The 13469-nt window shown below is 37.9% G+C and overlaps 1 protein-coding gene across 5 annotated transcripts in view; it reads right to left on the bottom strand.

Moving 5' to 3' along the window:
• CACNA2D1 (calcium voltage-gated channel auxiliary subunit alpha2delta 1) overlaps positions 1-13469 on the bottom strand; it is an 857854-nt gene that overhangs the window by 49772 nt on the left and 794613 nt on the right. For all 5 annotated transcript variants that reach the window (XM_089685880.1, XM_089685888.1, XM_089685869.1 and 2 more), the window contains 6 exons: positions 11619-11686; positions 9556-9597; positions 7954-8025; positions 5012-5164; positions 4883-4935; positions 1946-2001 (listed from right to left, as the gene is read on the bottom strand). In XM_089685880.1, coding sequence (XP_089542006.1) covers positions 1946-2001; positions 4883-4935; positions 5012-5164; positions 7954-8025; positions 9556-9597; positions 11619-11686 — 444 coding nt within the window. The remainder of the gene's footprint in view (positions 1-1945; positions 2002-4882; positions 4936-5011; positions 5165-7953; positions 8026-9555; positions 9598-11618; positions 11687-13469) is intronic.

Genomic DNA, 13469 nt, shown 5'->3' on the forward strand with positions numbered 1-13469 from the left:
AAAGTGTATCTGCAGAGCTCCTCTAAGTGTATCTGCAGAATAGAGGAGCTCTGCAGATACACTTTTTGCCGGCTTGGAATTCTTCTTATTTTCATCCTACTTCTTCTTCTTCTTCATCCTCATCCTCACAAGAAGAAGAAGAGGATGAGGATGAAGAGGAAGAAGAAGAAGAAGAAGTAGGATGAAAATAAGAAGAATTCCAAGCCGGCAAAAAGTGTATCTGCAGAGCTCCTCTAAGTGTATCTGCAGAATAGAGGAGCTCTGCAGATACACTTTTTGCCGGCTTGGAATTCTTCTTATTTTCATCCTACTTCTTCTTCTTCTTCTTCATCCTCATCCTCAGAAGAAGAAGAAGAGGATGAGGATGAAGAGGAAGAAGAAGAAGAAGTAGGATGAAAATAAGAAGAATTCGAAGCCGGCAAAAAGTGTATCTGCAGAGCTCCTCTATTCTGCAGATACACTTAGAGGAGCTCTGCAGATACACTTTTTGCCGGCTTGGAATTCTTCTTATTTTCATCCTACTTCTTCTTCTTCTTCTTCTTCTTCATCCTCATCCTCTTCTTCTTCTTCTGAGGATGAAGAAGAAGAAGAAGAAGTAGGATGAAAATAAGAATAATTCCAAACCGGCAAAAAGTGTATCTGCAGAGTTCCTCTATTTCTGACAGTTCTCTGACTTTCACATTTACAGCGGTTGAAACATTGTATCTGTTTCCGAATAAAAACATCTGTATCCTAAATGAAAACAAATAGATACAATGTTTCAACCGCTGTACATGTGAAGGAACTGTCAGAGAACTGTCAGAAATAGCGGAGCTCTCTGCAGGGACACTTTTGCCGGCTGATCGGGAAAAATCCGATTCGCGCACCCGAAGTAGGCTAATATTCGGATTCAACGCGAATCGAATTTTTCCTGAAATTCGAATCGAATTCCACTTCGCCTGGTTCGATTCGCTCATCTCTAATCACAATGAATGAGTACTGAGTTTTGGGCAATGTGATCAAAATGGCTCATGAGTTATATTGGTAGCAACTACTGTAGGTTAATTCTTTAAAAATCTGCAAAACTAATTATAAACAATAACCACAAGAAAAATAAAGTAAAATATCTTACTTCAAAGTTTAAGACTGCATGTCTTATAAAAGTAATATTGTATGGCAAAGCAGCAAGATAAAAACGGTATTCAAAGTACTTTTCCTCATGCTTTTACAGATGGTAACCTCTGAACAGTAACAGATAGACCACGTTTGTTATAATTCTAATGCATCTACCTTCACCTAAACACAAAAACCCTGAACAAAATCCCACTATCTATCATAGATTATTGTGAAAATGAAAACGGGGAAATATGATGGGAAGTAAATACTACTGCAGTCATCAATAAATAATGAGCGCATAATTCCATTATAATTGCTGTACATCTATGTCCATGCTTTATCTGCTTTTCCTCCGATTAAGGCAATAATATTAATGTTCAATAAAGAAGCTGTTTTTTTGAATACATAAAATAAATAAATTACTTATATTAATACTAATATAGGCAATGACTCGATAATACACAAAGCCCAACTTTGGAATACATTTTTATTTCAAGGGAACCCCATACACAAGTGAAATAAAAAAGTAACACCTGCTGCAATACTCAACATCTCTCCAGTACTGCCCTCCACAGTGTTGCTGGGCATCATTCAACTAAGAATGAGAACATACTGTGAGCAAAGGGAGTCATACATTTATTTTTGGGTTGGGGGGGGGGGGGGTTCTACAGTGCCCTGCACTCAAAGTGCAATAATAGAGAGAGCAGTCATCAGATAATACTGGTCTTTGCATCCCTGACTCAAGGGGAGTGTTCTTTGAGAAGAGGGAAGCCCAGAGTTGGGCTTTAAGTGTTTGCACATGAATTCTTTATAAAGCAAAAAAGAGGCATATATCATTATTTAAACATACCAGCCTCATTAAAGTGCGGTAAGGTAAGACTCCAGAATAACTGCTGTAATATAGACCTAAGGAATAAACCATTAATTAGTATTTCCATTTTTCAGTTATTCATACAGTTTTCAATAGTAACATCAAACTTCTTTACGTGTTGAATTATCAGTAGTCTCTTTGTTGTAAAGCACACCAAGTAAAAAGTCTTTATATATGCCCCCATAGCATGTACTGTATTCTGTATTACACTTATAATCTTTAGCAGTTGCTCCTCCTTAAAAAAAACATGTATATATTTCTCTGATAGCAACACAGTTATCATAGGTTAAAGCTAAGTGTAGTTTTTTGTGTGAGAAGCATAGAAGATCAAAGTTCAAGGAGGGATTAATGAGCTGTCAGCTATATAGTGATTTAGTCTGAAGTCCTGAGCCACAAATTACAGTATAACAGTTACAGCTCTATATCAAGTTTTGACTTAGTGGATTATGTTCTGCTTCGATGTTCCAATTCTGCAGTAGATGCAGATCCAGTTAGTGTGTGGATATTTAATTTAGTGGTAAGGTGTGGTATCTGAACACTAGCACATTAAGCCTAGGTTCACATTATAAACCGCATGTGAATCGCACAGGAATCACACTGTAATCCAATGCAATGCACATGTGATTCAGTGTGGTGCAATTTGAGCTCATTAATTGAGCTCAAGTCGCACCACATCACACCAAAGAAATGCAGATACCTTTTTTGGAGCTGCACCATTACCACATCATATGGTCGTTTTGTACCATGCAATCTGGAGTGGGCAAACCTCACTGGGACTCTGATGCATTTGGGGTATTGTAAACTTTGTACGAACACCCGCAATGGATCACAAACAGTGCGATTGCAATGCGGTGCAAAGAACGCACAGGGCTGTGTTTCCCACACTGCATATGTGTGAACCAGGGATAGGTGAAGTGTAGTTTTTAAATCACACTTTTCCTTGCCAGTGTGAAACTACCTGAAGGTAGCCTGCATATAACCCATAGTCTAGGACTACAGTCCTGTATCCTGTACTGTACTATTAAGATAAAAACAGTATACTTTTGGGCATAGGAAAGTGACGCATTTCTGTTCCTTTCAGGTGACAGCATTTACACTTAAGCCAGCCATAGATGGTTCGAAGCTTGGCCAGTTCAGCAGGAACAGGTCAAGATTCGAACCATGTATGGGTAAGCTGATTTAATCCATCAATCAATCAACTTGGGTATGGGTAATTTGAATCAATCAATCAACTTGGGTACAACCAGCCTGCTGGATTTTACATGCAATTATTGCTAGTGACTGTCACAACTACTAGCAATAATCACCCTGTTCATCCAGCAGGTGGGGGCTTCCCCTGCCCACCTGCTGGGAGAACACAATGCTCCACAGGAGGGATTCCTCTGTCAACACTGTCTTTGTTGATGGGGGAATCATGAGAATTCATGCTGTCTATGGCCTGTCTTAGTGTCTGGTCCAGTGCTGTGGCATGGGGGTGGGAGTAGAGTACTTCGCCCTGTGTAAACGTTATCTAATTAACTTCACTTGTTTATGCCTCGCATTAGGATGTAGTGGAAAGAAATTAGTATTTGCTGCTGGGGAAGGAAGTCTAAAAGAAAACCGGCTGTCTTGTCCTTCATCAGACCCCGCATTTGTCTCAGTTTTATATTAAGGCAGACCCCCCCCCGTTTACCATTTGTGCTGGAATGTCCAGTAACAAACAAAAGAGCATACCCATGTACATATCTGCAACACAATTTACTACATTTCACTTTTATACCTAATGTTTGATGAGTTATTAACCACTTCAATACCGGGCACTTATACCACCTTCCTGCCCAGGCCAAGTTTCAGCTTTCAGCGCTGTCAGACTTTGAATGACAATTGTGCGGTCATTCAACACTGTATCCTTATTACATTTTTATCCTTTTTTCACACAAATAGAGATTTCTTTTGGTGGTATTAAATCATCACTGAGTTTTTTATTTTTTGCTAAATAAAACAAAAAACACCTGAAACTTTTGAAAAAAAGCACTTTTCTTCGTTTCTGTTATAAAATTTTGCAAATAAATCAAATAAATAACATTTCTTCATAAATGTAGGTAAAATGTATTCTACTACATTTCTTTGGTGAAAATAATAATAATTGAATTTGTATTTTTTTTCAAATGTTTCTATTATTTTTTTTATTTTTTATTACCTTTTTTTTTTTTACTATTTTATTTTTCAGCACACTGTGACCAAAGCAATACAATGTTACCATAGTAACATTGAACTACTCTGGGCAAGTGATCAGAATTTTTTTTAACACTTTATGATTGCTAATACCAATGTATTTCATTGATATTTGCAATCATTGTTACTGAATGAAACTGATTCATTCTGTCTTTTGTTGTGATTAGCTGTGATTGGGCAAAGCTGATCACATGATACAGATAGGCTGTGATTGGCCCTGTCTGTATCATGTGACTGCCTTCACCAGTCACGGCTAACAAAATAATTGTATACAATGAATGGCATGGCAGGTAGCCATCCATTGTATACAATTGACATGTAATCTGCTGTGATTGGTCACAGTGGTCACATGACACTGGCAACAGGCCGGTGCAGTGATATGTCATCGGCTCTGTCCCGTGGACACAGCCGATGACAGATCACGCCACTGCGTGGCCCCACGGCTGCATTAGCGGCTAGTTTTGACAGGATGTCATATGACACCCAGTCACAATGGTGAGTGTCCCACCTGGCTGTCAATTTGCTATAGGCCGGGCGGGAAGGTGTTAATGATAGTTGTCCACTTCAGACCACCACTACAAATATGACTCCTGTTTTAAAGTCTAGGCACTAAAAATTGTAATTATAATATGTGCTGAATCAAGCTGTCAAGCTCTAACTACAAACATTTAGATTTTTTATTTATCAGAAAGAATAACTTACCAAGCAGCAGCAGAGGCCCACCATCCAAGGTTTAAAATATCAGCTATTGTAGGCTACAAAAGATATCCAGTTTAGTATGCAATAATAGTGTTACTGTATGTTCAATAGTTTTTCAGATGTATTACCTACCACAAACACCGTGCGGGGAGCAGCTGTTTTTGCTGGCTCTTCACCGGGATCACACACGGACTGGTAGTCATAGGACTTATTAAACGCATATACAGAAATGTTAACAAGCTTTTTCATTAGACTTGGGTCAATCTCTCCAAAAAATTTGCCAATCTAAAAATGCAAATAGAAGGACAGAACAGATAAAAATATGTAAAAGCTTACATATTTACATGTCAGTTAAAATGAATTGGCTTTGAAACAACAGGTGAAAACCAAAGCATTAAAGTAGAAGTCCAGGCACACAGCTGAAAACGTATATATGAAATACATTTATTTTCAGTGTTCTACTGGAAATGCCAAAGTATTTGTAATACTGTGCTGCCAATCTTTTGAAGTACACATTTGTTACATAGCAGGAACAACACACACATATTGCCTGGTTCAGCAGTACAACTCCTAAGACAAGCAACTTCTCCATGTTCAGCTTTCTCACTTGACAGTGGTTCTGTTGAGACAGCAGGCAGATGATCCAGGAAGCAGTAGTGTTAAACCAGGAAGTAGAAGATGATCTTCCTGGCTGTATTGTGTGGCAGAGGTGTGTAAACTGCAAATGTGGCAGAGAACCTTTACAAATACTTTCACAGTTGGAAGAGTAAACAAATGTGGACTGAAACTGTGTATTTACCTGGAGCTCCACTTTAAGCTTTCACCTTAACTTTTTTTCTGATGTTAGTGGAACAGCTGTTAACTGCAGGATCCTGTGTGGTCTGTACTGCATTTCAACTGATACGAGCATACAAGCACTTACATGTCTATATAAGTCAAAGTGATACTAAAGGTTCACTTTAAAAAAAACAGACATGGTATACTTACCTGTTATGTGCAATGGTTTTGCCCAGAGCAGACCTGATCCTCCTCTTCTCGGGCCCCCTTTCAGAGTTCCTGGCCCCTTCCCACTTGTGCGTGCTCATTCCTGTGCCACCTCTGTGTGACTCATCCCCCCACTCCCTCCTCAGTGACTGTGATTGACAGCAGTGAGAGCCAATGGCTGCAGCCCCAGCTAGTGAGGAGCAAGAGACCCTGGAGAGCCAATTCTCTCATGCACAGCGCTGGATAGAGATCAGGCTCAGTTGAGTATTAATGGGGGGCTGAGCAGGAAGCTGCACACTGAAGGTTTTTTTACCTTCATTCATAGACTGCATGAAGGTAAAAAAAACCTTCAGCCTTTAGAACCACGTTAGGATGCACACTATGCAAAGTCATTCTGCAAATTTGCCACCATAATGACCCACATATGCTGATATTTACAAAACTGCCTAGGCAAGTTATTCACACAGCAGCAGAGCATATGCAAAATTACCTTGGCCTTTAGCCATTCCAAATGACTGAAGGCTGAGGTCATTCTGCCCGAGCACTGCCATGTGAATGACTCATTCAGGCCCAGATTTACACATAAAAAATGTCTAAGCAGTGGCAGCAGCCCATGTGACACAATGACCTTGGCCTTCAGTCATTCAGTATGACTGAAATTGAGGTCAATCTGTGCATGTGCTGCCATTGACGCCTACACATTGTTGATATCTCAGCCCTAAATTCACTACAAAGCAGTGGCCACACATATGGTCCATTTACGCTGTACAAACGTAAACTTTCGCGCAAATGTTTACAAATGCACAGTGAAAAATGTGTTCTACGTGCAGCATAACCAGTAGCGACTGTAGTTAAGCTAAAAAAATAAATATGACTTGAGAACTTTGAAAACAATGGAACACAGTGTACCTTTTCCAATAAACATTCACTTAATATAGCAAATTAGATTAAACTGTATTCACTTTGAATATCCAATCATGTGCAACTGAATTTTAATCTGATTTTATAAAATAAATATGGTATGTGTTAAAGCATTTCTGATATCAAAAACAAAAATTTAGTATATTGAAGTTTACCAATCCTTAGATATGGTGACTGTTTTTTTTTTTTTTCAAGTTAGGCTTTTTTCTCTTTATTTTCACTAGGTAATCTGGCCAGTAATACACTTCCTGTCTTAGGATAGGTTATTTATAGATGAGCAACTTTAGAACGTGTTACATGTTACACCAGTATTTAAGGTGCAACATGTAACATGTTCTATCATTTACATCCAACCCACCCACCCCCCATATATAAAATCAAGTATAGCTGTGTGGGACTCCGCCTGTGAATCTGTGAATGAATAAACTACAAGTCAAGTCTGCCACTGTAGTAGATGGACTTGAAGTTCACTGATCAGAGCACTAGTAGTCCACTGGCACCTACTGCAGCTAACTGAAAGCCCATATGGAGCTGCCAGCAGAAAGCTAGAGGATGTGCCTGCTGGATCCACTTATTGTGGTTGCAATGCTTTGCAGGCATCTGTGGGAAAAATAATAAATGCATATTTGTTTCTGCAAAATATGAGCATTAATTATTTTTCCCTTAAGCCTTGAATAAGTCTGCATTTCCCATAGTTGTTCATCCAAAGTCATGCTGGATTTTATTTCATGTTTGACATAGTCAAATTTCTTATATCTGTTTTTAAAAGATACATTCTTAAGAATCGCCCTTGTAGAATTATGATATTACTCTACATAGAAAAGTATTTGCAAGTCATCCAGTTCAAGTGAAAAGATTAGCATAGATACTGTCTTTGTTACTGTATGCCAAGTTTAAACAAAAGTTTAGCATCTGCTATCCATTTCTCCAAATTTGATGTGTAAAACAATACTTCCATATGTAAGGTGTTTCTGGGTTTGGTAATACCAACACGCACATTTAAATACATTTTCAATAAATATTTCACTTACAGTTATCTTCAAAACTAACCTGATGGGAATAAATCTTATTAAAGCTTACAGTTATGTTTTGCAACTATAACTGCATTGAAGTTTTCAGATTAGTGCAAATCCTCCCAGGAGACAAGAAATACAATTACATGTACATACCTGTGAATTGTAACTCCTCTGATTTGACATCAAAAGAAAACCGCCATCATCAAGAATTACGCAGTCCAGTTGCTATAAAATAAGTCAGTATAAAAAGGTCAGTTTGTACATGATGTTGGAGCTTACATGCTCACATATCCTGTGTTTTGTTGATTGGAATACATTTGTAACTATATCTTCTAAGGAAAAATATTTCCAATTTTTTAATCCTTATTGGCGCTGTTTTGAGTACAAACACAGCTACCAATAACACATTAGTGACCAGGGGCGGACTGACAACTCATGGGGCCCCCGGGCAATAGGGGATCATGGGGCCCCTGTGTCCTTGCCCAAACTCAAAAAAGCCTGTGAAAAAGGTACCAGGGGCATCTCATGGGGCCCCCTACTGACCCCGGGCCCTCGGGAAGTGCCCATGTTTCCAAATGGTCAGTCCGCCCCTGTTAGTGTCCAGTGTGATTTTTATTCTTGTGCCACCTTCTCATAAAATTCAGATAAAAACACAGAAGTTTTTTATTTGGAACACTGTTTTTCTTGAAAACAAACCTCATGTGATAACTATGACTGGCTGTCATTGTGATCATATGATTGGGAATTACATTGACTAATTAATCTATCTCTATCTCTATCATTAATGTAAGACAAGTGCAGGGTGTGAGAACTAGCAGCATGCATGGTTGCATTCTGTGAGTTCTAAAATTAAAGGTAGATTAATGCAGGCAGACGACACCATTCCTTAGAACATTCATTTACAGCTGGCTTGCCTTCAGAAAGTGGTTAATGTGAATTCTAATCACATTCCCTGATACACAGCCACTAGATGAAACAGTTATAAATCTATGCACAAAATACATTATAAATAATATAATAACTCAAATGCATACTTTCTAATAATATATATTCTTTTTCTTTTAAGAGGTTTTAATCTTTATGTCTATATTTATTAATATCCTTTTAAAGTCTGATAAAATAAAAAGTGCAATGTCCCCCAGGATTTAGGTTTTCATAAGAATAATAACCATTGTTGCTACCATTGTCCCCTGTTGATAATCCATCATCAATATGTGATCTAATCCCTCGGACCTTCCATAAAGGTATCTTTTGTACGGTGTCAGGATAAGTAACATCAGGTGCTAGTATATCCCCCCACCTTCACAAAATGTGACAATAGTGTGGGGTCATAGTTTTAAAAAATTAGAGGCATACATTGGCATCTGGGGGTAACATTAGCAAAGTTTTTTTCTCAACAGGGTTTGCTTTAAATATTGTACCAGACACCAAGCTGTTTGTGACATACACATTTATAACAGAAGAAAAGACACAAAAAATATCTACTCAAAAGTTTTCAAAAATAAGGACTCTAAAAAAAACCTTAATTTTCCAGTTTTACATAAATGTCCATCATCATATATGAACTAATAAAAATAAACTGATGCTGCCATTTAACTGCAAAACCTTTCCACAAATAATACTCTAAAAAACATTTTACTTAAACTGTATATATCATATTTCCTCCAAAATTATCAGTGAGCACAGTCTTCTCAGCTGGGAAAACCACAGCTGTAGCAGTAGAATCCTAATTTACTCAAATTTAAGAACTCTTACCGAGCTGTCCAGTTTACAGTTACAGACTTCATCGATCTTACACTGCAGAGGGGAAATGGAAAAAATGTATTCATTAAGACATGCTCAGAGGGATACAATCAAGCACTTGGTCTGAACTCAAGACAACAGCGCATTCTTTTACATACAAGCACACATTCCCTTCATAAACAGAAGTTTTTAAGTATATGGCAAAAACATCTGATATTTGTTACTTATGATATGTCAATAGAACAATTAAATAATAGTTTCATTATTTATTTAGTGTCTAAATTGTAACTGTTAGAGACTATCTAGATGCTATACACAGGCACACACACGCACACACACAATGAAGGCTTCAAATTATAGGACAGTACAGTAATGGTATTTGCTTGTGATACATGCTGACAGTTGTAAGATGTTAAATGCCACGATTGATTCATCTCAAGGCAGCAATTAATTGTGCTGCCCAGAAGATCAAAATCTGATTTATGTGGTTGCATGATGAAACCCTTGTCTGCATTTCTTGCATTTCTTGTGATATTTTTACTTGGCAGAAATTCTCAAGCTATTTAGATACAGTCAAATACCCAATAATTGTTTATCATTTATTTAAAAGTGGTAGTAAACCATGTTTGGAAAAAAAAAAACTGGTCCCTCCCTTCCCTCCAGGGTAATGTTATAATGTGCTAGTATGCACTGCATACTAGCACATTATGACAGACTTACCTGTGAAAAGGATCCCTCCAGCAGTGCACTATCACCCCTGACAGGGATCTGTCTTCATCGGGGCTTCTTTCCAGGTTCGCAAGCTCTAGCTGTTTGAATGGCTGAGCTGCAACGACATCATTCCTGTGTATGTGCTCTCTCAATGGATGGTATGTCATTCATTGAGACTGCAGTGTACATACACCAGTGACTTCACCAGTTGCTTCACATGTAGATTTCTCCTAAACGGTGCACTTTTAGAAGATATTTACAGTTCTTACAGGTAAGCCTTATTATAAGCTTACCTTTAGGTAAAAAGCACATAAGGAAGTTTACTCCCACTGTAACAGCTAGCCACCAAAGTAAAAACACACATATTATATATGTTTGAATATATATGTGAATAGTTCTACCTCCAAAATATTTATGATCCTATTCAACCACTTTTACTTGTTTCTTGTTTGTTAAAAGTGAAAGTAAAAAAAAAAAAAAGATTTTTGTTATAGCAGAAAAGTTTAAAAAAACTCCTGTCGATAATGCCAGAAACCCAGTGAGCTTCTCAAGTTTTGAGCACTGCAGTGAAATCTCAAGCAGTGCTACCAGCCATGCCCATTTGTCACTTATGGACTACAGGACACCCCTCCCCATGTTATCAAGATGAGGAGGTATTCTGTAGTCCTGAAACAATTCCTGTCCATGGATAACAACTCTTCTCTGACATACAGTATCTCACAGAAGTGAGTGCACCCCTCACATTTTTGCAAATATTTTTTATATCTTTTCATGTGACAACACTGAAGAAATGACACTTTGCTTCAATGTAAAGTAATGAGTGTTCAGCTTGTATAACAGTGTAAATTTGCTGTCCCCTCAAAATAACTCAACACACAGCCATTAATGTCTAAACCGCTGGCAACAAAAGTGAGTACTCCCCTAAGTGAAAATGTCCAAATCGGGCCCAAAGTGTCAATTTTTTGTGTGGCCACCATTATTTTCCAGCACTGCCTTAACCCTCTTGGGCATGGAGTTCACCAGAGCTTTACAGGTTGCCACTGGAGTCCTCTTCCACTCCTTCTTGGGGGGATCCTCTTCAATGAGGCTTTAAATATACTTTTAGTTTAGAATTTACAGGGCTTTACTGTTTTTGTTCCGCCCCGTTGTAATTCTAAATGATGTATTGAACAGTGGTGATAACCAGGCAAGTTGTGGTAATTTAACACAGCAAATCTCACCAAACACATAAAAGTAGGGTTATTATTTCTGTACTAACAGCTCTGATAAGCTTAGCATACATATTAGAGTTAAGAGTCTAGCTATTTTCTCACCACACATTTGCCTTTGCAGGACTCACCAAATGAAAATACATACATACATACCGATTCTTTGGTGGTAGCACTTGTAAAGTTCTCCATCCAGCTTTGGAAGTCTATTTTAACTCCAACAACTACAATGCAAATAAGTGAAATTCCTGTAACTATGTATATTTGTAAGTGCCTTAAACAAATTACTATTCCAGGAAAGTTGTAAAAGTTTTATTTTGTGACTGTAAAATCTAGCAGCCAACAACTACATTGGGAAAGCTGAAAATACATTTGCTCTGCTTGTTCTAACCAATAAATGACCCTGCAGACTTATTTGGCTTAAAGGATAAGTGCGCTTTTAGTACTATTGGTGTTTTTTACTCCCTCCCCTTTCATAATATTTCAGACTAGATTATACTTACCTTCAACACTACTGTCAGAAGATCTTTACTGTGTTGCCTACTCTGCACTGTATAGTATCTGTATGAATGTTTTCATAAATCTTCTAGGCTGTACTTGTGCTTTAAAGTCTTTATTCACTTTTATGGAAAGCCAGGCCATAGCCTTTCTGACAAGATTCCCATTGAATAAAATGGAAACTGCAGTACACACACGAGTACAGTTTAGAAGGTTTTGTCCAGAGGCTGTTCAGTGACAGGAAGGCTGGAGAGCGAAGATCACAGGACAGTCATGTTGTAGGAAAGTATAATTTATGCAGAAAGTGTTGGAGGAGAGAAGGGGGTAGAGGTAGAAAAGAATAAGTTCACTAAAAATGCAATAAATATGATACAAAACAATCTTCAAGAAATCTGCAAACTGTATGAGGTCATTACAATTAGTTTTTTCTTGTTCAAACAATTTTATTGGCATTATAACATAGGGATAGAGACATTAACAGTAGGCATTAGACATTATATTGACAACAAAATTCAGGGGTAAATATGCACAGTATTAATGTCTTTACATAGAGGGGGAGAGAAAGTCAAGAAAACAATGCAGCATATCTTATGGCATCAAGTGAATAAAAATATTAGCAAGAGGTAGTAACATATCAGAAAGAATTTGATCAGTGGGGGTAATGACTCTCCAGAGCTACGTGGGGAGTTAGGGATAGACAGAGGAGGACCGAGGAAGGGGGGGGGGGGGGGAGAGAAGGGTGTTGGGGATGACTCCATGATTGATAGGGAAGGGTGTAATTATTTTGTGTGACCAGTTAGAAGTGGTACCAGAATAGTGCTGAAAATATATAGTTTGCATATCAGGGAAGAAGAAGTGATTCATCAAACTTTTGCGGGAGGAAACCATTACAATTTGTTTTTAAAAAAAATGCTATTCTACTTTATTTAAAGGAAATCTATCATGACAGAAATTAGGTTTTGCCATTTAGGCCTCCTTTTGAAAATGTCAGTCGCTTGTCTGTTACAGTCACCCGGGTATAAGTATGCCAAGCAGGACATCGGACTTCACTCTGACTTCTCCCTGCTAGATGCTTGTTTTAATTAGTTATTAGGAAAGTAGTAATGGAAAACAAAACTGAGCAATTTGCATTTTCAGAATGATATCAGCAATGCCATCCCATGTATTTATCTTCCATGAGGTTTTCTTTAGGAGGTTCTACATTTTTGTGTTGCTTTATGGAAAGACCGGAGATGTTACAACACACTATATTTTAAACAAGACTTTGCTGTCCACAGGTTGGTGTTATGGTTTGGCAGATATTATTGTATGTGATTGCCCTAAAAGTAAGGTGGATGCATATACAGGCCTAACCCAAAAGTAATTCAAATGCTATCTCACACCAGCCAAAACAAAAAAGTTTTGACTGTTGAACTGTAGTCTTTCAATTTTTTTTGACAAGCTAACTACTGATAAGCTGAAAGAGACAAAGACATTGTTACCTTTCCCATGCAGGGCAAAGTAAAAATG

This window comes from Staurois parvus, unplaced genomic scaffold (assembly GCF_062004578.1).
Source record: "Staurois parvus isolate SC_StPar_1 unplaced genomic scaffold, SC_StPar_1.0 ptg000019l, whole genome shotgun sequence".
In the NCBI taxonomy this organism is placed as follows: domain Eukaryota; kingdom Metazoa; phylum Chordata; class Amphibia; order Anura; family Ranidae; genus Staurois; species Staurois parvus.